Source organism: Lampris incognitus, chromosome 4 (genome assembly GCF_029633865.1).
Source record: "Lampris incognitus isolate fLamInc1 chromosome 4, fLamInc1.hap2, whole genome shotgun sequence".
Taxonomy (NCBI): domain Eukaryota; kingdom Metazoa; phylum Chordata; class Actinopteri; order Lampriformes; family Lampridae; genus Lampris; species Lampris incognitus.
In genome coordinates this window covers 39,579,446-39,607,204 of record NC_079214.1, presented here as the reverse complement: position 1 = coordinate 39,607,204, position 27,759 = coordinate 39,579,446, and the positions used below count along the sequence as shown (strand labels likewise).

General features: G+C 42.8%; 1 protein-coding gene across 2 annotated transcripts in view; it reads left to right on the top strand.

The window, feature by feature from the left end:
- itfg1 (integrin alpha FG-GAP repeat containing 1) overlaps nt 1-27,759 on the top strand; it is a 293,844-nt gene that overhangs the window by 85,486 nt on the left and 180,599 nt on the right. For both annotated transcript variants that reach the window (XM_056278335.1, XM_056278336.1), the window contains exon 9: nt 15,392-15,486. In XM_056278335.1, coding sequence (XP_056134310.1) covers nt 15,392-15,486 — 95 coding nt within the window. The remainder of the gene's footprint in view (nt 1-15,391; nt 15,487-27,759) is intronic.

Sequence of the window (27,759 nt, the reverse complement as noted above, 5' to 3'; positions counted from 1 at the left end):
GGCCATTGGTTTACTGTCTATGGTTCTGGCGCGTATTTTTCCCCTGTAGGTTGAATTGTTATTTTTACTCAGTAACGGATAGGATTTATAAAGTAACTAAGTACAATACTTGAGTCAAAACGTACTCAAGTAAAATACAAAATACCGATTTTAAATTGTACTTAAAAAATACAAAATACACAAAAAAACTATTCAATACAGTAACGTGAGTAAATGTATTTCGTTACTTTCCACCTCTGCATATAAATTCATCATGTCACCATTTCACTGCCCTACAAGATATCAAAAATATCTTTGCAATTTAAAATCAGTAACATCTTGACATCATATACGCCAAATCAGACATGAATCTGATGAACCGTATAGGAAGAGTATTTCAAAATGTAAAACATGTCAAAATGCACAAAATTGAAAATATCTCACTTCCTGTTGGGTGTGGCTAATACAATGTACATTACATGGGGAGACACATAGCCTACCAAATTTGGTGCATGTAGGTGAAACTATGCCGGGCATAAGCCTCAATGACATTTGGGGGTGCTATGGAGTCCCTGGGCCACATCCAGGTCCAAGCCTTTGTTCCTGAGTGACTGTCACAAGCACTGAGGTGTGTACCACCTCAACAATGGTCAAGTCTTGGAAAAAAAAGAAGAAAATTAATAATCATCCTTACAGAAACAATAGAGCCCTTGCCTTCTGGTGCTCGGGCCCTAATAAAGAGTATAATATCAAACTGCTTTACATGTGATAGCAAACTTAATCTGTTTAATGTTGCGTGGTGCTTCTGCTTTTCTTTTTATGTCTTTTGGTAGAGTGTAGAACATTGTAACAGCATTTAGAGCCAAGCGAGCTTCTGTGATGTGACGTATTTTCGAAAGAAACAGACCGTTGGGGTGGGATTTTATAAGGGGTGGGCAGTCTAGTTAATTGACCTTCTAATATCCCACCGTGTTCTCTGATGGCAATGCCATTTCCTTCAGGGAAAAAAAAATCTAATTAAGCCCATAATGACCGGTACTTAGTTGATAAAGCAGTCCACACTAAAATGCTGGGCGCACGAGCGAAAATTTTCAAAAATACCTCCCTCTGGGCATCTGGGTAGCATGGCGGTCTATTCCGTTGCCTCCCAACATGGGGATCGCTGGTTTGAATCCCCGTGTTACCCCTGGCTTGGTCGGGCGTCCCTACAGACACAAATGGCCATGTCTGCAGATGGGAAGCCAGATGTGGGTATGTGTTCTGGTCGCTGCACTAGCGCCTCCTCTGGTCAGTCAGGGCACCTGTTCAGGGGGGAGGGAGAACTGGGGGAATAGCGTGATCCTCCCACGCACTACGCCCCCCTGGCGAAACTCCTCACTGTCGGATTAAAAGAAGCGGCTGGCGACTCCACATGTATCGGAGGAGGCATGTAGTAGTCTGCAGGCCTCCCTGGATCGGCAGAGGGGGTGGCACAGCAACCGGGGCAGCTCGTTAGAGTGGGGTAATTAGCCGGGTGCAATTGGGAGAAAAAGGGGGTTAAAAATATCCCCCCCAAAAAATTACCTCCCTCTTCAAAGTGAATGAATCCCAAAGCCTGTTTTTATAGCCACAGTTTTGGGGAAAGGAAAGAGTGTTTTCGGATGCAAACAGCCGAAGATGTAACTGCACAGTACAGATGTAGACATTTAGGTTTTTGTAAGGTGGGGAAATTTAAATGAAATTACTACTGGATATTTTTCTTGATGCGCCTCCACACATGCAAAGATTCATCTAACTATGAATTTGATGCCTATTCCAGGAACAGAAGGGTTATTTATTTTTGTGAACATTTTGGTAGATAATGATCAGTGCAGATCAAAGGGGTAAAATGAAGGAAAATACTTTTTTCATTTCCTGTGGTCTTTGAATAACAGCATAAGCAAAAGTTTTCCAGCAAACCTCCATCTTTTTGTAAATGGGGGTTAGCCTTTGTGGTTCAACAGAGCTCAACACGCAAACACTTTAAAGTGTTTTTCTTCTGTATTTGTTGTTTTTACAAGCCAGCAAGTTGCTCAAGCCATAGCTTTCATGTGACCTGAATGCAGCATAGAAATCCTTTTGACATTCCCTTTCATTGGTGTATAAATGCTCGCTGAATTACATGTCAACATCATCATAATTATAAGAAGCATGCAGTCTATTGCGCAGAACACATTGCCAACATAAGTCACAAAGAAATTGTCCCTTCAGGTTGTCAAACCCAAGTCTCTCTCATCTGTCCAACCTTTCTGCCTTGTCAGTGGTTGATTTAGGAAAGACTTTACTCCTAGTAAGAGGTAGGGGATGTTAATTTTTAGTTGTAACTTTTTTTTCCTTATCCCCCTTTTCTCCCAATTGTACTTGGCCGATTACCTCACTCTTCTGAGCCGTCCCAATCTCTGCTCCAACCCCCCTGCTGATGTGGGGAGGGCTGCATACTTCCACATGCCTCCTCCAATACATGTGGAGTCACCAGCTGCTTCTTTTCATCTGACAGTGAGGCGTTTCACCAGGGGGACGTAGCATGTGGGAGGTTCACGCTATTCCCCCCCAGTTCCCTTTCCCCCCCGAACAGACGCCCCTACTAACCAGAGGAGGCGCTAGTGCAGCGACCAGGAAACATAATACCCACATCCATCTTCCCACCCACAGACACGGCTAATTTTGTTTGTAGGAACGCCCGACCAAGCCGTGTTGGTAGGCAACAAAATAGACCACCATGCTACCCGAACCTTTAGTTGTAACTTAACTTTATGTGGAACTAACTTGTATGGTGCAACTGGTTTATACTAAGTTAAAGCATAACTCTAATTTATGACCTCTGGTGACTAGTAGTTCTCCTGATTTCCTACGTTAAATGCACTTATTGTAAGTTGCTTTGGGTAAAAGTGTCAGCTAAATGAATGTAATGTAATGTAACCCTTACTTTCAGACTAAACCATGTTTGAAGTTACACATAATTGGTACAACAGGCTACAGAACTGTTTTTGAATATTAATTTCTGCATTTTGGAAGCCTCTCCAATGTCAGAGAATTTGGCTGTACATCTAACTTAGTTGCTAGCTCAGGACTCCTACGTTTGGCTTCTTTACCTGTGGGATCATCTTAGACGTGCCACCCAGGCAGCTGAGTTTGTTGTTTTGCATCACCAAAAAGTCTTTATTCATGCTCAATAATCCAGGTAAGAAAATCAAAGAAGGTTGAATCAGTTCATCTGGATACAACTGTCAATAAAAGTTGTATCCAGATGAACCGCTTCAACCTTCTTTGATTTCTGCAAAAACCTGAAGTCTTTGTGCAGGTATTCTGTGTTCTGTGTTCTTGCCATCATCACCATGACTGTGCCCTGATTATACTTCCTCAAGTAGGAAAATTACTGCTGGCCATTGGTATACAGGCAATGCTCATTTTTGAGTGTGACAAGCACCATCACAACCGAACCCTTGACATTGTTGATGTTAAGAGCTCAGTGGCTGTTTATTTAAGATATTAAAAACATCAGAGATTAAAAATGATCAGTTTAAAAACAGCAAGATGTCTGCATATTCTTTAGACAGGAAACTGGCTGCTGTATATAAGTCTGCAGCTCTCTGTCTCTGTCTCTCTCTCTCGCTCTCTCTCTCTCTCTCGCTTGCGCTCTCCGTCTCAGTTCAATGTTAGTTTCACGCTGCTGGCATGGCAGTTAAAAAATGAACAATATTATAAAAGCATACAATACATAGTAAGAATAAATCTAAATTTTAGACTGTACTACATTCCAACCTCCCCCTGCTCACTGTGTGTGTGTGTGCGTGCATGTGCATGTGCATGTGTGCATGCGTGAGCATATTAATGCCCCTTCTCTCTCTCTCGCTCTCTCTCTTTCTGTTTCTGTCCCTGCTATGTTTTTGGGCGCAGATGCAGTTTTATTTAACCTGTTCCAAGTCAGTTAGTCTAATGAGCATATGGTAGACTGTATTTATGAGAGCGCTGTGTTGGTGAGCAGTTTGGTGGTTACATTGTTGTAAACAGAGAGGTTTGCAGTAGCAGTCGGGGGTTTTCAGGGCAAAAAAAGGTTATGAAAAATTAACAACGAGCATGTGTTGTTTTATCAATAACAACTTGACTTGCCAGCGTCTCAGGAATCTTGCCACTGTACCTGTGGAGCCCACTGTCATACCTTTTTTTTTCTGTTGCCATCACCTCATGTTTCAACATGATAATGCACTTCCACATGTCACAAAGGGGCTTGTAACAGTAGTAGCCAATCTTCCATGGCTTGCATACTCACCAGAAATGTCACCCATTGAGCTCTGATGCACTGGATCTGTAAGCATGACAGCACCTTCCAGTTCCCACAGTATTTAGCAACTCCCCACAGCCATTGAACATTCCCAGGCTGATATCAACAACTTGATCAACTCTGTGTGAATTGTGGCGCTGTATGAGCCATATGGTTGTCGTAGCAGATTCTGATACATTCATCAATCCACAACCACTAAAAATAACGGACTAATGCCATTTTATCTGTAACACAACTTTCTGTATCTATCTCAATTTACTTTTATATCACATCTCTGCTTATGTAAAGTTTCACATAGAATTATACACTCACCGGCCACTTTATTAGGCACACCTGTCCAACTGCTCGTTAACGCAAATTTCTAATCAGCCAATCACATGGCAGCAACTCAATGCATTTAGGCATGTAGACATGGTCAAGACGATCTGCTGCAGTTCAAACCGAGCATCAGAATGGGGAAGAAAGGTGATTTAAGTGACTTTGAACATGGCATGGTTGTTGGTGCCAGACGGGCTGGTCTGAGTATTTCAGAAACTGCTGATCTACTGGGATTTTCACGCACAACCATCTCTAGGGTTTACAGAGAATGGTCCGAAAAAGAGAAAATATCCAGTGAGCGGCAGTTCTGTGGGCGAAAATCCCTTGTTGATGCCAGAGGTCAGAGGAGAATGGCCAGACTGATTCGAGCTGATAGAAAGGCAACAGTAACTCAAATAACCACTCATTACAACCAAGGTATGCAGAAGAGCATCTCTGAACGTCGAACCTTGAGGCAGATGGGCTACAGCAGCAGAAGACCACACCGGGTGCCACTCCTGTCAGCTAAGAACAGGAAACTGAGGCTACAATTCGCACAGGCTCACCAAAATTGGACAATAGAAGATTGGAAAAACGTTGCCTGGTCTGATGAGTCTCGATTTCTGCTGCGACATTCGGATGGTAGGGTCAGAATTTGGCGTCAACAACATGAAAGCATGGATCCATCCTGCCTTGTATCAACGGTTCAGGCTGGTGGTGGTGGTGTAATGGTGTGGGGGATATTTTCTTGGCACACTTTGGGCCCCTTAGTACCAATTGAGCATCGTGTCAACGCCACAGCCTACCTGAGTATTGTTGCTGACCATGTCCATCCCTTTATGACCACAGTGTTCCCATCTTCTGATGGCTACTTCCAGCAGGATAACGCGCCATGTCATAAAGCTCGAATCATCTCAGACAGGTTTCTTGAACATGACAATGAGTTCACTGTACTCAAATGGCCTCCACAGTCACCAGATCTCAATCCAATAGAGAACCTTTGGGATGTGGTGGACCGGGAGATTCGCATCATGGATGTGCAGCCGACAAATCTGCAGCAACTGCGTGATGCTATCATGTCAATATGGACCAAACTCTCTGAGGAATGTTTCCAGTACCTTGTTGAATCTATGCCACGAAGGATTAAGGCAGTTCTGAGGGCAAAAGGGGGTCCTACCCGGTACTAGCAAGGTGTACCTAATAAAGTGGCCAGTGAGTGTATATCAATAAAGAAAGAATTAGCTAAATTGTTTATGAGCTAAAAATCTAGCTCATAAACAAAGGATCAGACAAAAAATCTCTCATTTCACCAGTTCCTGAACGAAATAATCCTACAAAAGGAATGGATTATTAAAATCCAGAGAGATCGGGTGTCCGGCTGGCGTGGCAGTCCATTTTGTTGCCTACTAACACGGGGATCGCCAGTGCGAATCCCCGTGTTACCTCCGGCTTGGTCGGACGTCCCTACAGACACAATTGGCCATGTCTCCGGGTGGGAAGCTGGATGTGGGTATGTATCCTGGTTGCTGCACTAGCGCCTCCTCTGGTCGGTCGGGGCACCTGTTAGGGTGGAGGGGGGAACTGGGGGGAAATAGCATGATCCTCCCACGTGCTACATCCCCCTGATGAAACTCCTCACTGTGGTGAGGAGTTGAAAAGAAGTGGCTGGTGACTCCACATGTATCTGAGAAGGGATGTGGTAGTCTGCAGCCCTCCCTGGATCAGCAGAGAGGGTGGCGCAGCGACTGGGATGGCTTGGAAGAGCAGGTTAATTGGCCGGATACAACTGGGGAGAAAAAGGGGGTAAAAAACTCCAAAAAAAAAAAACGAAACAGAGATGTTGAGTCATATTTCAAGGTCAAATAATCCCTGTTCAAACATTTAGCTACTGTTAATAAGGCTGATTAAGAACACCTAAATGCAAACATGTCTTGCTGGCTTCCTCATGCTGCACATAAAGTGCTTGGAGCACACTTTCGTGTTGGATAATCTATATTAACATCATACAGATATGAGTCACTGTATACATACATTTTGCAACAACTGCAAAATCTCAGAGGAATGTTAAGGTAAAAGCTGCTTTAATATTACATTATAAGCTTCTTAAACCGCCTCGTTAACAGTAGTTTAGTGGTTAAACAAAGAATATTTTACCTTGAAATATGGTCTGACAGCTGTCCAGACGGTAATAATGCATTCCTTTCAATGGATTTTGTCCGTCGAGAACCAGTGAAGCGGAAGATTCATGTCTGATCCTTTATGTTTATGAGCTACAACCTGGCACACAGCAATAAGACATAGAGGCTCAGTTCAAGTTTCCCACTCTATATATAATGTCAATAAAACAGGCTTTCTGAGCAGTTATTAACATGATAACGGAATTATTCACTCTGATTACCCTGCGGTATTACTAGTCCCACCTCTCTCTGGACAGAAAGAATGGCTTCTCAACCAAAGGCTAGTTTGCTCTCAACGTGGGCGACCTTATGCAAAATCTCAGTTGATTGTTTCCGGTGTGGCATTACCCTGAGGGGTACTTCTGAATGGCTTGTTTAAATTGTGCAATCTGGTCACATAAAAAACGTGGTGAAACGTGTTCAATGCTGTAAAAACATGTCCTTGCTGACAGCAAAATCCACCCCAAGGCTAAACAAATGTTGTTTTACATAATACCACCCCCCCTTTTTTTTAAATATAGAAATTTGCTTACGGAATTGAAGTGGGGAGAGATATTTATACCTGAATCTAATGATCATTCTAGTTATATCATATATGAGCCTATCTGTGCCTATCTGTCTGTCTTTTGGTGTGTCTGTTTATGGATGCTATCTTTTCTACCTCCCAACCTATATAGTCTACCTAACTGCCAACCAATTCCACTTGCCTACCTTTGTCCTTTAGCTAGTTAGCCATTGTACCTGCCAGCTCGCAACACCATCCATCCATTATCCAAGCCACTCATCCCACTTGGGGTCATGGGATGCTGGAGCCTATCCCAGCAGTCATTGGGCAGCAGTTGGGGAGACACTCTGGACAGGCTGCCAGTCCATCACAGGGCTGACACATTTACACCTATGTTATTTATATAGATATATAAATATATATATATTTATATATCAACACAGATACAGGGAAAAAAGATTTTAATACATTGCAGTACAGGCCTGTTTCGTGCGTCTCGCACTCAGCAGCACAAAACAGGCCTGTACAGCAATGTATTAAACTCTTTTTTCCCTGTATCCGTGTTGATATTCCGCTCTCCTCATTAGTCGAGCACTCACAACACCATTGACAGTTTCGGAAAAAAAACGCTATATATATAAAAATATCCCCGATGGGTGTCTTCCTCAAGCTCGACGACTCTATCAGAGGCCTGGAGTTAGAGGGTTCTGTGCAGTATCTTAGCTGTTCCTAGGACCGCACTCTTCTGGACAGAGACCTCAAATGGTGTTCCTGGAATCTGGGGGAGCCAGTCTCCCAGTTTGGGGGTCACAGCCCCTAGTGCTGCTGTTACCACTGGGACTACTGTGGGATTACTCTCAATACCTACCTTTTCTAATTAATATGCATCCATATGTTTGTTACTGTTCTAGTATTTCTTTGTGTTTATCATTCTGCTTGTCTCCTGTTGTGTGCATATTGTGTGGCTGTGTGTGTGGCCATCTGAATAGCGACTTACTGCACTAATTACAGAGCACATATTGGCATTGCCACACCTGCCTTGCTCAAGTTCAGGAACACATGACCTCAGGTGGAGACGAATGAAAGTGATTGAAAGGAGTAAGAAAGGGAGGGAAATTAATTAGAGAGAAAGTGTGTTTCAAAGATGCTCTGGAATATGCAAGAGATGAGGGAAGTGGATTTTTTTCCCCCCTCAAGAATTAAAGAGAAAAGCTTACTGCTTGGGTGGAAGTTCAATAAATGGAGAGAGAAGAGGAGATTTCAGCAAGGGTACAAAGGAATTAAAGAGGGAGGAAAGGAGAGAAGTAATCGGAGCAGAAAGCAGTCAGCATTGCACCCCTGCCTGATCCAGTGTAAGGATTACTCTCATCACACCAAACGGCGCCTCCTCTCTCTCTCTCTCTCTCTCTCTCTCTCTCTCTCTCTCTCTCTCTCTCTCTCTCTCTCTCTCTCTCTCTCTCTCTCTCTCTCTCTCTCTCTCTCTCTCTCTCTCTCTCTCTCTCTCTCGCTGCCTTTCTCTTTCTTTATTTATCTCTTTCTCTCTATTTATTGTTCTTTCTTCCTCTCTCGCCCTCTCGCTCCTTCTCTCTCTCTGTCACATGCATCTCACTGGCAGATATCAAGAGATACATGACCATGACCTTCTCGCAAAACACACACACGCACAAACACACACACACACACATACACACACACGTATGTAAGGAACTGGATAAATGTCGCCAATATCAACAGCCTTACACTGGAGTTTACATGTTTGCTTCTTGCTGCTGCTGACATGTGCCTCTCTACTTCCTCCCTTCTCTGCCCTCTATTACAGTTGGCCTAGCTTCAGTTGGCACGACACAATGGTCTTTGCTGGGAATGTGTGCTTGTTCATATGGGTGTGATTGTGCAAATGTCTGTTTGTGTGCATGGATATCTGTCTGTGTTTGTGTGTTAGCAGTGCTCCTTTCCAGCACGAGACTCTTAATAGATGCACAACATATGCCAGACAAAACAGGCCCATCTGCCTTATCACTGAGGTAATTGCATTTTTCAAAGTGACAGCGGCCACTGCATAATTCATTATTAGGTAAAGCACAGAGGAACCCCTCATCGAGTGTGTCAGCTAGCTTACTGCAGGTAGGACAGAGGGAAACTGCTGTGAGACCACTAGATCGATAGATAGGGAGAATTTTCAGACTGTGTTTGGAGTTGATATTTATATCATGAAAGCTGTCATGCTGTGCGTGTGTGTATCCATATGTAAATTACTGTGTGCATCTTGCATACTTACCCAAGTATTTGCTCATACGTGTGTGTGTGTCTGTGTGTGTGTGTGTGTGTGTGTGTGTTTGAGAGAGCCAGACAGAAAGAAAGTTAGCATCCTTTGGTATCTATGCATAAGTGAATGAATGTGTATGCCTTATACACCTTTGCAGATTTTAGTTGTCATTGCTGCTTGTGTGTGTGTGTGTGTGTGTGTGTGTGTGTGTGTGTGTGTGTGTGTGTGTGTGTGTGTGTATACGTGTACGTGTAAACCTAGATGTTAGAAAACCAAGAGGAGAGTCTGTTCCTCTCTTTCTCCCTCAGGCACTCTGTCTCCACTCATCTTATTATAGTGTGTTACACTCAACCTCTCCCACTCTTTCTTCTTTACCTCTCCTCCCTCTCCATCTCTGTATACTGTTCTCCTGTTTCCTAACAGGTCTGTACCCTTAACATTTGGGGGGGGGGGTCATTTTATGTTTCTCTTGTTTTTTTGCTGTACATTTAATTGTCGCTGGATGTCTTTTTGGCTCCCATTTACAATTGATCCAACCAGGTTCTCTTTTACTGTCTCTTAGTCTTATATCTTTCTCTTTCTGTCTCTCCCACACTCTCTCAGACATTCGCAGTAATGGCTTCACCTGTACAAAGCAGAGCTGTTGAAATAAAGCTTTAAAAGCAGAGGTGTGATGGTATCATGAAAAGAACAGCATAGTGCCATACACCCCTGTTCATCTCAGCTGACGAGGGTAATGTCATACAGCTGGTACAACGAGAGAGTAGTGTTCTATTACCCAAGAACCAGTCCGTCACATGTAGAAGCATTGCACTGCAAATGCAAATGGTTTAATCCCTTGAGTTCACAGCTTCAGATTTCAGATAATAATTTGCACATTTTAATATGCAATTCAATGCAAAATACACAATAATCAGAAACGCAAGTGTTCCTTATTGAAGGCACACTTGGTGTCTCTGCATTCCCTTGTTACAACCAATATTGACTGCAGAATGAATTTTGTGTTGCTTTCCACCGTGTCAGGAACTGCCTGAAATGATCCATTTGTGAACATGGTATGTGGGCGCTACTTTGCAAACTTTTAATTTTTGATGGAACTCTTGAGTGCCTCGAGTGTCTCACAATTTGCAAGTGTTCTAGCGGGTAATTAATGAAAAGATGTAAGTGCCCTCTCTTGTACCTCCTTGCCCCCCCCCTTTCTCTTAGACATTGGCATCAGCCATTATTTGCTGCAGTGGATTAGATGTATTTGCGCTACTCAAATTAGAAAGTGGCATGATGACACCCCCCCCCCATACATATATACATACATACACACACACACACACACACACACACACACACGTACAGCAACATCACCTCAATGGATCTTCATTCAGCGCTGAGTGTAAGCTATCTTAGAGATGCCAAAGCTTTCTTAAAAGTAATACAATTTCAGGGTTTGTGAGCATGTTTTACTAGTGGCTAATGCCAGCTGAATGTAGTTTGATAGTCCAGCTCATTTGGTACAGACCTGGTGTACTGCAGCCCATCATCTGAAAACAGATGCATTTATGGAAAGATGGGGTTTATATGTTTTGCATTTCATTGACTGCTGATCCTTGCATTCAGAGCCTGAGGGCATACTACAGTGGTACTCAATCATGTGCGACGGAGGGCCATGTACATGCTTGTTTTCATTTCAACCCAACACTACACCAACTGATTTCGCTGATCAATCCTCCCTTTTCTGATTAATAAGTGAAATCAGCTGGTGTTGTGTTGAGTTGGAATGGATACCAGCGTACACATGGACCTCCGCGGCACATTGTTGAGTACCACTGGTGTCTTCCATAATAGTGGTCAAAATATGTTGTATAAATTCACTTCATTTTGTTTAAACCGTTGGTTCTCAACCTTGGGGTCGTGTGATAATTTCCGGGGGTCACCACATGGTTATGGAGAACACAAGCACGAAACCGTCCAGACCCATGGCACACCTGATGCAAAAAATAGGTGCACTGTCTCTTTAATAGCTGTGCCATCACAGTATAAAAAGCAGTGTGTTCTGCACTGGCTCTCGGTATACTTCAACACTTCTTTGAGAGACCAATACAGTACTAAATGCCTGTACGTTTAGTAGATAAAGATAATCATTCTTCATATCAGGATCAGCATGAAAAGACATTGCAGGCATTGAATGTTGCAGGAATCGAACATATATAAATATCATTGTCACCTTTAAAAACACATTCAATTTATAATTTATTGTCATATGAGTCACCTGAAGATATACACGAGCAATAATGTCTTCTGTACAAATAATACGGGTACATTTTAAGCGTCAGCTTCTTAAGAGGACCATGGGATCCAGTGGTCTTGGTGGCTATTGTGCATGGAGGAACGCTTGTTGAGAAAATCGAAGGATAGATAGGACAACAAAGTTAATGTATATAATTGATAACAACAAATACTACTATATCGACGATGGGTCACTTTATTTGAAGGGATGTCCGTAAGACTGATATGACACTTACATAACCATGAAGTTATGCAAGTGTCATATCAGTCTTATGCACAACACCTATCATGAGCATGAAAGAGTCCAACCCCGCCCCCTTTTCTCCCCAATTGTATCCAGCCAATTACCACACTCTTCCAAGCCGTCCCAGTCGCTGCTCCACCCCCTCTGCTGATCCGGGTAGGGCTGCAGGCCAGCCGCTCCTTTTCACCTGACAGTGAGGAGTTTTGTCAGGGGGGACGTAGTGCGTGGGAGGATCACGCTATCTCCTCCCCCCCCCCCCCCCAGTTCTCCCTCCCTCCCTCCGATCAGACGCCCCGACCAACCAGAGGTGGCGCTAGAACGGCGATTTGGACACATACCCTCATCCAGCTTCCCACCCACAGACACGGGCAATTGTGTCTGTAGGGACCAAGGCAAAGGTAACACGGGGATTCAAACTGGCGATCCCTGTGTTGGTAGGCAACGGAATAGACCGCTACACTACCCGGACGCCCCAAAAGAATCTTTTTGAATGTTTGACTGTTGTCGTTCCGTGTCATTCAGTTAATTATATAATTTTTAATGGAAAGTTGACATTGTTTCAGATGTCTTTGTTATAGCAACCCTAGTGGGACCGAGCCGCTTGATTTGATATATTTCGAGCGTCTGTAGCTTGAAAACAAACATCTGACAACAACCTGATTATTCCTGGGGGTTGCGTCTCTAAAAGGTTGAGAACCACTGGTTTAAACAATGCCTGTAAAAAGTGCATTTGCTCAAATGTATTTTCGACCTTTCTTTAGACAAACAAACACAGACACAGACATACAAACATACAGAAACACGATCCAGGTCAGATCACAGGGCTTGTAATGGGACGTGGGCTTCTGGCAGCAATCCACAATGTGTACGTGGGTGCATGCATGCAGAGTCCCTTTTGTCATTTGCATTGTTATTGGTGCTGTGTCATGTCCTATGAATGTGAATGTGTCACCATGCTATCAGCACAGTCTCCCCCTCCGTAGTCTGTTTACTTTCATCTGTCTGTCTGTCTGTCTCTCTCTCTTATTTTCTATCTCATCTTGCTCTTTACCCCTTTATGCTTCTCAGTCTGTTTTATCCTCCTCCACTTCCTCGATTTCTTTCTCTGTTGCAAAGTCCTCACCACGTCTCCTTTACTCTGAAACCTACCTTTTTTTCCCCTTGTTTCCTCCCTCTGCAGCACTCCAAGCCAATCTTCATCACACCATGCTTCATCAGCAGGGGGGAGGGATGGAGAGAGGGAGGGAGAAAGAGAGTTAGATAGAGAGGGAGGGGTGAAAAAGCACAACTGTAATGGAGAAATTAATGGATGGTTAGATGGATATAAGCAGAAATCTGTGTCACGACTGACAGATGGGACAGAGATAGAAGAGGCTTGAGTGTGTGTTTGTGTGTTACATGAAGCTGACTAAACATCAGCAGTCGTGAGGATATAATAATGGTGATTGACAAGCTCTGTAATAACCAAACTACTGCACTGGCTCTCTCTCTCTCTCTCCTCACATAATTATCTCCTATTTCTGCTTTTGTCTTTCTCTGGTCGGTATGTGCCTTACTTTCTATCCATCTCCCTGTCATTTGATTTATTTCATTATATCTTTCAATCTGTTTCCCTCTCTCCCTCTCCTTCACTTAGTTGCTCTGACTCCTGGAATGAGGTTCTTCTCCTCCCCTCCTTTGTTCTGTCATTCTTCATCAGTGTCATTCTTCTATCCTTCCACCCGGCAGAACATCTGCTAGGGAGTGTTGCAGTTGGCCCCTTGAGAAGAAGACAAATAAACTGTGATGGGCAGACTGTCAGTAGTTACACCTGTCTGTGTCAAGTGTGTATATATTTGGAAAATTATAATCTGCTGCGTTTTTAATTTCCAAGTGTTTTTGAATCCAAAAAAGTGCTGATATTTTGGAACCAGATGCTATAAAATTCACAGAATTAAAATCACATCAGCTGCTGCTACTCTAGATAACTTTCCAAGTGCAGGGGACTTTCATTTGTATGTATGTAGTATGTGTGTATGTGTGTGTGTGTATATATATATATATATATATATATATATATATATATATATATATATATAGGACAAGCCTGTTTCATGCCATAAGCAATCATCAGCTGTCAACTTGAATCACTGGATTATTTTGCTCCTTATTTGTTGAGCACGTTTTCTACAGTTGAGTGTTTCTTTTAACAAAGTGTTATATATATATATATATATATATATATATATTATGTAACCCTGTAGACCAAGCCCTCAATTCTTTCAGTAAAGTGAATGTAAGTGAATGTAACACGCAGAGGGGCTAAAGAATATCAGGGCTTCTCAAGGTCCAGACCTCGGTCCGCATCCTGACCAAACAACAGGTCAATCTGGACCCAGCCCATACCTCGCGTTATAAATGCAATATGTTATGAACTGCAAGATTTAAGATGAATACAAAGCAATTCCTTTTCTGCCACTGCCCTTGTGAGGTGAAATTCTTGAATAGGCTGTGACGCAGAGTAGATGTAGAGAAGAAGTTTATTGTACTTTCAGTATATATGAAGAAAATCTTTTTTTCCTCTAGTGAACAGATATGGACTTTGTTAGAAGGCCCTAAGTCCAAACTTACAGTTTTCAAGAACCTGTGTTTCTAATCATCATCATAATCATTAATAAAGATTCAAGGAAAATGTGACACAGTAGTCTATTCCGTTGCCTACCAACATGGGGATCGGTGGTTCGAATCCCCATGTTACCTCCAGCTTGGTCGGGTGTCCCTACAGACACAATTGCCCATGTCTGTGGGTAGGAAGCTGGGTGTGGGTATGTGTCCTGGTCGCTGCACTCAGTCGGAACACCTGTTCAGGGGGTAGGGGGAACTGGGGGGAATAACATGATCCTCCCACGTGCTACATCCACCTGGTGAAACTCCTCACTGTCAGGTGAAAAGAAGTGGCTGGTGACTCCACATGTATTGGAGGAAGCATGTGGTAGTCTGAAGCCCTCCCCGGATCGACAGAAGGGGTGGAGCAGCGACCGGGATGGCTCGGATGAGTGGGTAATTGGCCATGTACAATTGGGGAGAAAAAGGGGGGAGGGGAAATGCTGCTTGGGTATGTATTTGCTTACAACAAACAGTTGCTCTCTGGAGCAGAGTTTAAAATAAACTGTGTTCCCCACAAAGAAAGCTCCAAAGAACATTTGAAGCATTGAGTGGCAGTGAGACTATTGAAATGGTGTCATTGCACACTGATTTACTGAACACATTTTCCCCCCAAAACACAACTTCCCATTAGTTCTGTTGAACAATTTTGCTTCTCTGCCTTATTCTCTATTTCTCTTCTCCTCTCTCTGTCTCTCAGATGGCGATGGATATCAGGACCACCTCCTCCCTGTATGTATGGACAGTGCCTGTCATCGCAGCGCCATCTACCTGGCGAAGCAGGGCCAAACCGAGGTGCGACACAGACAGGACTTTGACCCCATGTGTGCACTGTGTTCTTAACTCATCCATCAAACCACTTCCCACTCTTATGATCTTGCATTGCTGCACTCTCAATACCCTACTCCATTCAACTCAGCTGTACATTTACATCCACAAGTACCAGTGTAGTTCTAATTGGTATCACTTTGATTTTTAGAGATGAACAAGTTAGGTAGACACAAACAGAGTTACACTGAAATGTAAGCAATAGCATTTTTTGTGCGTACACACACTTGTGTACTTACAATAAGAACACATGCCCAAAAATACTTCAACACCACCCACATACCATCTTGTTAGTGCTTTTCAGTTCTGCCCAGCCATTTTATTTCTACATTATTTTTCCCTCTTTGCAAAATTGAATTAAATTATTATAGGCTGTACCGCATGTCTACCTCCACAGACAGACACACACACACACACACACACACACACACACACACACACACAAAGAGCTGCATGCCTCCTTTTATCAGATTGTCAGCTGCAGAAGTGATTGACACTAGATGTGAAAGGAGGAGAGATGAAGAAGAGGAGGGTTGGGGAGAGGAGGAGTTATTGGTGCTGATGGATAAAGTGAGTACCTTGTCTTCTGTGGTGCTGTCTGTCTAAGAGATGGTTAGCAATGTCAGGGGAGAAAGAGATAGGAAGAACAGTCAACTGAGAGGAGTAAAGGGAATTCCAGAAAACAGGCATGTAAGACAATGTCATCACCTGGTAAAATGTCATCTCAGTTTGCCTTTACATGGCGAATGTGTGCGTCGTGACATTCATGACCTATAATCCGCTTGTCATTTGTATGCATGAATTTCACAGAACCACTTTTTAGTCAGCTCAATATATTTTTTAATCAAAACACTAAGCATGGCATTGCTGACACAACAGCAGAAGAAGAATTTCCAGCAAAAAAAAAAAAAAAAAAGCTTCCAGCTCCTCACTTAGAACAGGTTTAGATTTTCAGCATCCAGCACAACCTCAAGCACTGTAATTTGTATCATTTACAAATCTAAGATTGGTTCAGTAGCTGGGAATGCTCGGAAATCTTGCTTGGGTTTCTTTAAAGGAAACCCCCAGAACAAAATAAATGAAAGTTTGAAATGTCATGGCTCGACATCTTTCTCAAGCTTGTTGTTGAGGAGCCGAACAGCCAAAGGGAGTCAGGCGCAGCTCCTCCTGTGATTTGAGAGAAGTGTTCCTGGGAAAAGGAGAAGTGAATGCTGGCGGGAGCTAACGTAATGTTTTACACTTCAGGACAACAGGTGGTCACAGAGTTGTTCTTTTCACTAACTTGACTACCAGCATTAAAAAGCAAAACGAAAAAACTCCCAGAATGTTGTGAATCATGAAAATGTTATATTGTAATTTATTTGGTACAAATCACTCGCCTTTGCCAGATACTTTTTTTTTATTATGCCCCCTGTTTCTTTAAAAGTGATAAAACACACACACACACACACACACACACACACACACACACACACACACACACACACACACATACACACACATATTCTGTTTGATATAGTCACTTCATCATCAGTGGGGATGTAACTCTGAGCTGTGAATATACACTATAGTCTCAGGGAACAACTATATTATTATGTATTGTACAGCCATGGACTAAAATAAAGTGGTGGTTGAAGTGAGAAGTGTAGGAGACAGATAAATGTTTAAAGGAGGAGGAGGAGGAGGAGGATGCCCTCAGGGGTTTTTGTTTACCCTTAAAGAGTGATTTGAGTGGAGAACCCATGGCACAGGAGAGAGAGAGAGAGAGAGTGAGTGAGTGAAAGAGAACAAGAGAAAAAGTTGTGTTTTGTATACAGGTGAAAGCATGATACAGTTTGGGGAGGTTGTTGATGCTTTATTTGTTTATTCATTGATTTATTTACTCATTAAAGGTCCCATGAAATGTGCAATTTATTTTAATTTTGTTACCCCTTTATCTGCAATTAATTAACGCCAATTCTAGAACACTATGTTCTAGAAATTCCCTTTTTTGTTTGTGTGTGTTTATAAGAATAACGTTTTTCTTCTCCTGACGAATACAATATTTTTCCCCTGTAACATCATCCTGTACTTGCAGGCGTACTCTAACAAAGATATTCAATTAAGGGGCGCAATATTGAGAGAAGTGTCAGTGACCTTCCATCCATTATCCAAACCGCTTATCCTGCTCAGGGTCGTGGGGATTCTGAAGCCTATCCCATAGTCATTGGGTTGCAGGCGGGAAGACACCAATGATCTTCTCCCACCAAATATAAATTAGTCAAAAGCACATCGATGTCCACATTCTCCTAAAAATGCCTGGTCATTATTGGCTGACAGTCAAATCAAACTCCTTCCCCTCATAAAATTCCACCTGACTTTCCATTTCATTCAGATACATGTCAGTTTGTGGTACACTAAATTCCATTTTGTGGGACCTTGTTTAAAAAAAAGAAAAGAAAAATCACTCAGCTGACAGCCACGACTTTGAAATTCTATAATTTCATGAACTTATTCATAACCAACCACTGATGGCACATTTTATAATTGTTTGTTTGTATGTGTGTGCTTGTTCTAATTTGCAACACAATAAACAGTAAATCCACCTCTACACCTTCCCACTCTCCTGACACCCACCCCAACATGTACGCCTACACACAGACACACAACACCAGTGAAGACAGTGCCAACTACCTACAGTTGCTGCTCAGACAGTGTGAGGGCAACAGTGTGAGACAGACACCCTGTTCCAGTCAGTCAGTCAGTCAGCCAGGGGTCAAAAAGGTGGTTTGACAGCAGGTAGGAACTTCTACCACCAAGCCCATCTGACATATGGTCTCACCCCATTACTGGCTTGGACTCTCTGGCTTTTTGACTTCCTGTCTGTTCATCTGTCTGTATTTCCATCTTTCTGGCTCTGTCTGTCCCGCTCTCTACCTGTCCATCTCATTGACTGTCTTCCTGTTTGGTCAATCACTGTCTTACTGACTGACTGACTGACTATCTGTCTGTCGCTATCTGTCTCACTCATGTTTGTCTAGCTTTCCATCTGACTCACTCTTTCCGTGTCCTACTGACTGTCAATCCATTGCACTCGCTCACTATCTGACAGACTGTTTTATGGAGCAAATAGCTCTGTTAACAATCAGCTTGTTGACTAGCCATGCAGCACTAGAGCCTTTTTCTCCCTCTTGCCCTCTCTCTTTTTTTTTTCGTGTTTTGGTCAACATTTTTCTCTCTCGCGCGGATTGTGTGTTTCCACAATTTACATTTTCACTCTTCCTGTCTTTGTCTCTTCAGAATTCAAACCTCATCTTTCTTTCTCCTTTTTAAAACCGAATATTTCTAGATTGTAACAAAGTCTTACAAATCGTGCGACTGGACTGAGGCAGAAAGCTCAACTCCATTTCTGTTTTTTTTTTTTTTTAACTGATCCACCGTCACTGAATCAGCCATGGTACCCAATTAGATTTCAGTGAAGAGGGAAAAAAAATAGCTGAGGATCGACATTCTCAGCTATAAGCACATGAACATGTCAATCCATAATCACACGCTTCATCACATGCCATTACATGATTACAGCACTGCCATCTACGTAGCCATCTGGCCAGGTGCTCTAAAATATCCCCTCCCTCCTTTCTACACTTCTCCCTCATGTCTTTTCTAATGTGACCAGTAATAGTTATTATATGGGATCATAAAAAGCCATTGCCTCATTACGTCTATGTTTTTTAATGCCTGTTGATGGCCGTATTTTGTGTGACTGCAACGGTACCTAACCCAGGAACACCCGCCGCCCACCACCTCCCACTCCCAACCTTACCCACCCAGATTTTAATTTCTTGGCCTACTGAAGCAAGGCCCCCGCCACGAAGTGAAATCAATGGGAGCCTGTGAGAATATTGACACTTTTTTCACTTAAGTCATCAGTGATGTCAGGGGGAGCCATATTGTATGGCTTGTATCTGTGCTTTGTTCTTACTGTTTGTTCCAATGCGTACCACATTCTGACCTGCATCTGAATGCTTTGCAGCTCATATGTCTGCAAATGTGTGCACATGCACGGATTTATTGCTGCATTCTGCGTGGCATTGTATGTGTGTATGCGCTGCGCTTTTTCTCTAGATTGATAAAACAATACTTAGGCGTGATGCTTCCCCTTGCAACCATCAGAGGCATCAGATTACCCTGCAGCCACAAATGCCATCATCATCTCCCTCTTTATTAACTAGGTCATTTGGATCACACACATATGCACAAACACACACATACAATCACTTGGTTGATGATGTGTTGACATTTGAACCAGTGAATGTCAGCATTGAGTTATTAAGACTTAGGAACGCTCTATCGAAATGGGATCAGGTTGGGCTTCAGATTAATCTGTAGAGACACACTTGACATTATTCAAATATTCAGTTATATTTAGCGAGTAAATGTCAAAACTTCCCCGGCCATGTGGGAAAATTAACTGCACCCTGATATATTTAAGCCGCCTCCTTTGTTAGGTGGGCTGTTTGCTGCCGATTCTTGAACATAAAAAAAGATTAGCTGACTTTAATGGCCTCACTGAGGCAATGTTTATACACATTATTCTCCCTGAATACCCCAAACACAAGCACTGGAATACAGGCAAAACATTCAGGATAAAGATAATATATTTTTGCCCTGTCTATTCTTTAAAGAGCTTTATAAAGGTGTGAATATGCTTTTTCTCATATAGTTTTTTCACATTTAATCACTCTATTGTTATTCTTTACTGTGCCGTGCATTGACAGACGTCCAATGATATCTAAATGCAATGTGGGGGAAGCAAAAATAAGTTGACATGTCCCCCTCTAAACCAGGAGTCCTTAGAATGACAATAATGACAGAAAGCAGCCATGATAAGAGACATTCCAGGCATGCATGGCACTTTGGCAGATATTTTTAATTGATTACTTATAATGCCGGATGGTTTCCAGTGTTAAAGTCCTACTTGATCAAGCATCTGTGAATGCCTGTCCTCTTCTTTGGGCATGATTCCTAATAGATGCATGTAAAATGATGGGGGGGAGAGAGGGGGATAGAGAGAGCTTGTATGGTAATTCCATGACTTGAAAGGATCCTGCCTGCACCGACATGAGGTTTTTGGGGTTGGGGTGAGGGGCACAGCGGGAGATGTGTCAATGCAGATCTGTTGCAGTACAATTTTGGTGGTATGCATTTTGGCTTAAAATTGGCTTATGACCCTGCCAGCTCAAACCACTTCTGAGCTCAGATGAAGTTAGAATGAGCTATTTACCTGCAGCGGTCTGGGCGAGGATGCTCGGGAACATCTATCCAAATGTGTTTTAACAGGTGTTGGCCTATGCATTTCACCCTACTGACATGCATCATTAAATCAATAGCAACAACTAATTCCATGCAAGATTCTGAGTAAGCTGATCAGAAAAAATAAAATCTGCATCTGGCAATTGAATTTGATGTGAATCAAATGGCCAGATCTACTAAGAGAAGCAAATTAGATAAGTGCCTATTTGGCTGCGCATCTGCTAAAAATGGGCATAATACACACAGGTGCAACCTTGTTAATTTAAATGTGACTGGTGCTATATAAACTCATTTTGAGTATGTGTCCATACATTTGCTCTAGGTATACTCAGTTACTCTGCTGTATTATAAAACTCAACTGTTTGGTTGCATTGAGAATATCATGGACGTTTAAGAGCCATATATGATTCTGCACTCTTCACATTAATGGATTAAGGACTTGTAGCAGCGTAGCTGATAATGCTGACTAAAAACTGCGCAGCACTTAGGTATATTTTTTTAAGTATATCCAAGTCCTCTCACCAACTTCTTCACAAGTTCAGGGAAGAAATATAGAAGAAAACATGGAGTAGAGTTGATGACAAAATGGGCATTTTAGTAGAAAAGTGGAATGGGATTTGATCAATGAAAAGCAGCGAGAGCCAACCTATGGAGCAGACACCCTGGCTTTGGAAGGCACAGTCTTCTCATGTTTTCTCATATCAAATGTGTATTCTGCCCTCCACTATCCTCCCATTCCAAGTAAATGGAGGAAATTCCTCTCAGCTTCAAAAATTTTCTTGTTTTTCCCATTTTGTTTGCAGAGTTATTTATTTTGTTTCTATTTTTTTTCCTGGTTCTCTGCTTTTCTTCCCCCTTTCAATGTCTATTTCCTCCCATACTGTCCTTTCCTGTTATGCTTCTCTTGTGCTGTATGTGGTCAATAACCCATGTCCTGTAGACCATGTCAGGGGCTCTTGTTACAGTACAGGTCAAGAGTCACACGAGCTATTATGCACCACCACAGGTTTTATCAAGACAGCTATTGTTCTAATCATAGAGCCCAAACGAGAATCCCTCTTAACCTGACACATGATAGTCTGTATGTATGTGTGTGTATGTGTGTCCAGGAGAGAGAGAAAGTATGGTTGTACGGTACATTTCCGCCCACCTGACTGTGTGCACACCTGGGCTCTCATCTTTGTGAGTATGTAAGAGAGAAAGCTGTTGTGGGGCTTGCGGTCAAATTAGCATTACAAATTAAGCTGCCAACAGTAGATCAAGTGGCAGGGCCAAACCTGTCACAGCAGGTTGCTGGGACGGCTGGTGGGCAGCCAAAGATCCCACTCAGTGTCCTCCCAGGTAGAAAAGTTGCCCTCACATGGCATCAGAAAGTGCTGAAAGGACTCCAGTTTAAAGATAACTCACAGAGGGTTAGCGGGTGAATTCTGGTGGATTTGATTGAGGACATGCGCCATTTGAACAGTTTCCTTCTTAGGATGCAGAATGAGTCATTATAATAGTGATAACATTAATACTATTAATAATGTACTATCAAAAATAGATTTGGATGTAAAAAATTATGTAGCTTATTTAGAAATGTGTGTGTGTGTGTGTGTGTGTGTGTGTGTGTGTGTGTGTGTGTGTGTGTGTGTGTGTGTGTGTGTGTGTGTGTGTGTCTCTCTCTCTGTCTCTCTCGGCCCTGTGATGGTCTGGTGGCCTGTCCAGGGTGTCTCCCTGCCTGCCGCCTAATGACTGCTGGGATAGGCTCCAGCATCCCCCTGACCCTGAGAGCAGGATAAGCGGTTTGGATAATGGATAGGTGGATACATGTCTTTTTGATGGTGGGGGAAACTGGAGCACCCGGAGAAAACCCACAGCAGACACAGGGAGAACATGCAAACTCCACACAGAGGACAACCGGGGATGACCCCCAAGTTTAGACAACCCCGTGATTCGAACCCAGGACCTTCTTGCTGCGAGGCGACAGCGCTAACCACTGGGCCACCGTGCCGCCCGTGTCTCACTTCAGTGTCCTGTGGGGACGCGATGACAAAATGCCATTTCCACCCGCCCCCCCAATATTATTGGCCCATAGTTTAGAAGTTTTTACCTCATGAATATTAAGATGACTTCAGTGGAATATGCACACAACCTGTAAATCAGAAGAAAATATGAATTGGCAGATTTTAATACTCCAATGTTCAACATGGGGAAATCTATTTGTGTACGAAATGTAAAGGCATTAGCTACAGTGGTGTGAAGGTTCTGTCAGGGTGCATAGCTCCCCCAAGTTTCATCAGTATCGGGCTGGGCCCACATGAATTAAACTCTGTGTAGATTCATGACTAAAACTGTATGTATGCCCAAAGACAGAAATATGCATATGCATTCTTTTGACAGATTTATAAAGCCGTGCATAGGCATGGTTCTGTTCTATTAATCTGTCATTGTGTAATTGTACGCACGTGCATGAGCTTGATTTCCACTTCCACCGTAAGACATAAATGTATGTAGACATTCCCTTAATCATTTGCATATAAAAGCGCTGTTTGCGCCACAAATTATCAGGCATGCAATGAAAAGAACCTCAAAGAATGAGGGCAATTTTACCAATGGACCTATCGCTCAGTTCCGCCCCCCTTAGTTACTGTTGCAAACTCGGACAAGCTACCTGGGCTGACTAGAGAGTTACAATGGCAGCTATCGGTGTCAAAACTATATCCCAAGAGACTATACATAACTTTTGGAGACAGAAGGACCTGATTTCGTCTAAAAGCCATCAAAAAGGACTTCACTAAGCTATGGAGGGATATGTACAACATTTAAAACTAGATATGGTGGGTGATGAGCTTAAATTGGAGGTGACAGTTTACAGATCACAATGCAAGAGGGAAAAGCCTCATCTCACGGGCATAACGATTGCAGATAACATCATCCAGGACCAGCATTGTCCTGGATGAATAAATTAATTTACCTTTCTTGTTTTGGTTTGGGAAATGGGATAAGGAAAATTTGTAAAAATGAGATGAGGCAAATTTGTGATATTGGGCTATACAAATAAAATTGATTTGATTTTGAAATTGATAAAATATACCCTATTGCCTATCCTGTCAGGATACCTCGTATCAGTGTTGCATGTACCCCATGCAAATCGTTTGACCATTTTTGTTCAACTTATATCCATAAAACATCACAAAAACCACGACTTCTGATGCAACTCTGATGCTGTATAATGGAGTCATTAGCTCTAGATGTCTGAGTGAGCTCCGGCATGCATTTGACACTACACTGCCATTGGCTCATCTGCGTTCGAGGGGCGGGACTGAGCGATAGGTCCATTGTGAAATTGAGGCGCTTGTCGGAGTTGAAAAATGAAAAGGTGTTTTATTTGGTCGTCTCCCTTCTTCTGGGATCAAAAACAGAAACAAAAATAGGTACAGAATGATATATATGTATCTATATATATATATATATTTTTTTTTTTAAATAGTAACAGAGACCATCTACTCCATAAGTTCCAAGCAAAGGACCCTGGCAGAAGTATGAAAAAAAAAGGTCAGATTATAAACAGGAGGAAACAAAGCGCATCAGTCTACACAAAGAAAGCATGAAGGCAGCAGGGGGAGGAGAGGCAATACCTGCTTTCTATTTTGAGCCACACAGCTTTGCGTGGAATGTTGATGGCCACAAACCTCTTTTAGCGCTGATATCTCAGAAATGCAATCAATGATTAGTTTGTGGCGCTCATATCTAAACTGACTTTACAAGGTGGGTCACAATTAAGGATAAAATAAAAAGAATATTTACAGCTAAATAAAATGTTGACTCCGACTTAATGTAAATTAAAAGAATTATAAAATTAATCACACGAGTAATTAATCAATATTACCTTTATATTGTCGTGACCTGACCTACTTGCAGGTTACATATTCACCATGTGGACCAGAGACGGTCCCTTTAAAACAGTGGGTTCAGGGGTTAGCAAGGGGGATTGTGGGTAGACACGAGTCTGAGGTTTTGATATTGTGAACTGTTCACTTAAAGTTTGTTGGAGGAAATGAATGACCCCACGCCTGTGTGGTCAAAAGGAGAAGTGGTCTCATCTCCTTTCTCACATCCTCCACAATATGTGTCTTTTATTGGCATTTTAAAAACTGTAAACGCAAAAAACACGTGTGTGCCCGCGCACACACACACGCATGCACAGACACACACACACAATCAGTGCAGCTGGTTATCAACCTAAACAAAAAATGTTTGTTCTGTCTCTAACCTTATATTTCATCTCCGTCTCATCACATCACCTCCGATCGTTCTAGAAAGACATATGCATGGTCTAAAGACAACAAGGTGCACACATTCTCACCACACCTTCTGTTTTTATAAAAACCAGTTTATGTGCGGGAAATCTCATATGCATAGTTTTTGTGCATATGCATCGTTTATGCATATGGCCCGGGCTGGCGTCTGAGATATCGTGCATGACTGACTGACAGACAGAAACAAAAAGAAAATGCTCAACAATGATCAACAAAGCTGTCAGTCATTGTAAACCTAGGCCTAATTCAGTCCACTTATCACATAACTCCCCTTTCGAGAAATGCAGCTACACAACCAATGTGATCCGTCCCACAAAATTAATTGGCTAGGTGCAAGTGAGCACGTCCCTTTAAAATTAATTTGTTCATGCTTGTTCACACACTCACACTCACCTTCAATTTCTCTAAGGAACACCTTGGATGACCATGACTATTACCATGGATGCGGTCGCCTGTCTTATTTTAGGCCGCCGCCAATCTGCATCCACATTCAGTGCTATGTTTGTCAGCTATTAACAGGTTGGCAACCACCTCGCAGGTTGTGCTCTCCCTTCCCAATTCCCTGCCAAATGGAGTATGGTACCCACTTTCAGCACTCCCCGCCACTCTAAACCTTCCATAATACCAGCCAAGAAATTATGCCCAGATGGGAAACAGTCAGCCTTTCTTAAATGCAGCTGAACAACATCACTCAATGCTTATTTAATGACAACTTGACCAGCCTGCGCTGCGTTTACACTGCAAGCTTGGCTTTGTCTTATGCCTAGTCCATACCTATGCGGATATTTTCAAAAATGATTTCCCTCCTTTGTTCTTAAAAAAGAAACCTGTCCACACAAGCACTTTAAAAAAAAATCTATCCAAATGAAAATGCAAAAACACGTGCTACTCAACACAATGAATGCACTGTCAAGAGCATGCCAAACCAACAGGGGGCGATATAACCGTAAACCCTAAAACTATGTTGGCTAATCAGAAGCCTGAAAAAAAGCCAACAACAAGCCAAAAACTCCACTTTCCCTGTCTACATGTCAACACTGAAAACTGAGTTTCTGAAAATCTTCACCATGAAAGGAGTTTTCCAAAAGGTACATTTTCAGTGACCTAAAACAGTTTGTGTGTGGACAGGAGGCAAAATGCATAGAAAAAGGCTACATTTTTTGGCACCCAGGTAGCATAGAGGTCTATTCCATTGCCTACTAACATGGGGATCACCGGATTGAATCCCCGTGTTACCTCCGGCTTGGTCGGGTGTCTCTATAGACACAATTGGCCATGTCTGTGGGTGGGAAGCCAGATGTGGGTGTGTGTCCTAGTCGTTGCACTAGTGTCTCCTCTGGTCGGTCAGGGCGCCTGTTTGGGGGGTAGGGGGAACTGGGGGGAATAGCGTGATCCTCCCATGTGCTATTTCCCCCTGGTGAAACTCCTCACTGTCAGGTGAAAAGAAGTGGCTGGTTACTCCACATGTATCGGAGGAAGCATGGGGTAGTCTGCGGCTCTCCCGGGATCGGCAGAGGAGGTGGAGCAGCAACCGGGATGGCTCGGAGGAGTGGGATAATTGGCCGGATACAATTGGGGAGGAAAATATTCCAAAAAAAAAGAAAAAGGCTACATTTTCAAAAATACCTGTGTTCGCGTGGACTAGGCATTAATAATGATAATAATAATAATAATAATAATAAAAAATCTCCCCAAAAAAACAAAAACTTGACCCAGATCCTTTTTATGACTTGTCCTGGTTTGATGGGCTCATTTGCACATTAAATGTTGTCCCTTGCTCCGCTCAACCTGCTGAGTGTCTGCCCCAAGCCGCACAGAGCCCCCATTGCGAACCTGTCACACTGTGTAATGTCATTATTTATTAAGGATCAGGACTGAGGGAATTTGTCTTCAGACTGCCAACCTCAAGGGAGTCGGTGGCCACGTGCCAGTGTGGGGGTAGGGAGCCAATGAGGCATACCATCATTAACATCCACCCCACCACACACACCACCGCCACCACCACTACTCAGCACAGCTCTACAAGCATACTATAGGGGTGTGTGTGTGTGTGTGTGTGTGTGCGCACGCGCGTGTATGTGTGTGTGTTTTCGCGCGCACATGCGTGCGTGTGTACATGCGTGCATGCATTTGGCTGAACCTAAAGCAGGGTTTCAGCATCGTAGATGTGATTTCTGTGATTATTCTCATAACGGCTCTTATTGGCAATAGTCTGTGTTCATCTGTCTGTCTATCTGTCTGTCTGTCTGTCTGTCTGTCTGTCTACCTCCTCCCTCCGCCTGAAACATGCAGGCCATAATAACAGCTTTTAGTAGCAGGATCTGCTGTGCTTCTCTCTGGTGACGATCCCCCTTGCACCTGCGCTCTCTGTTTAACATTCATGAATAGTTTAAACCCCCGGCATCTGGTTCCACGCCTCCCCAGGAAACACAGAAACACACACACAGATTCACTCAACTTCCTTATACACAGGACTCTCCTTTTGTTGTTGGTGGTGGTGATGGTGGTTGTGTGTGTGTGCGTGTGTGTGTGTAGGAAGAGAACCGATATCCTTTACATCATGTTGTAAATACATATATGAAGCAAACTTGCATATGGCTGTTTGATTTTTAAATTTTCTTTTTTTTTTTTTATAAATTTATTTCTG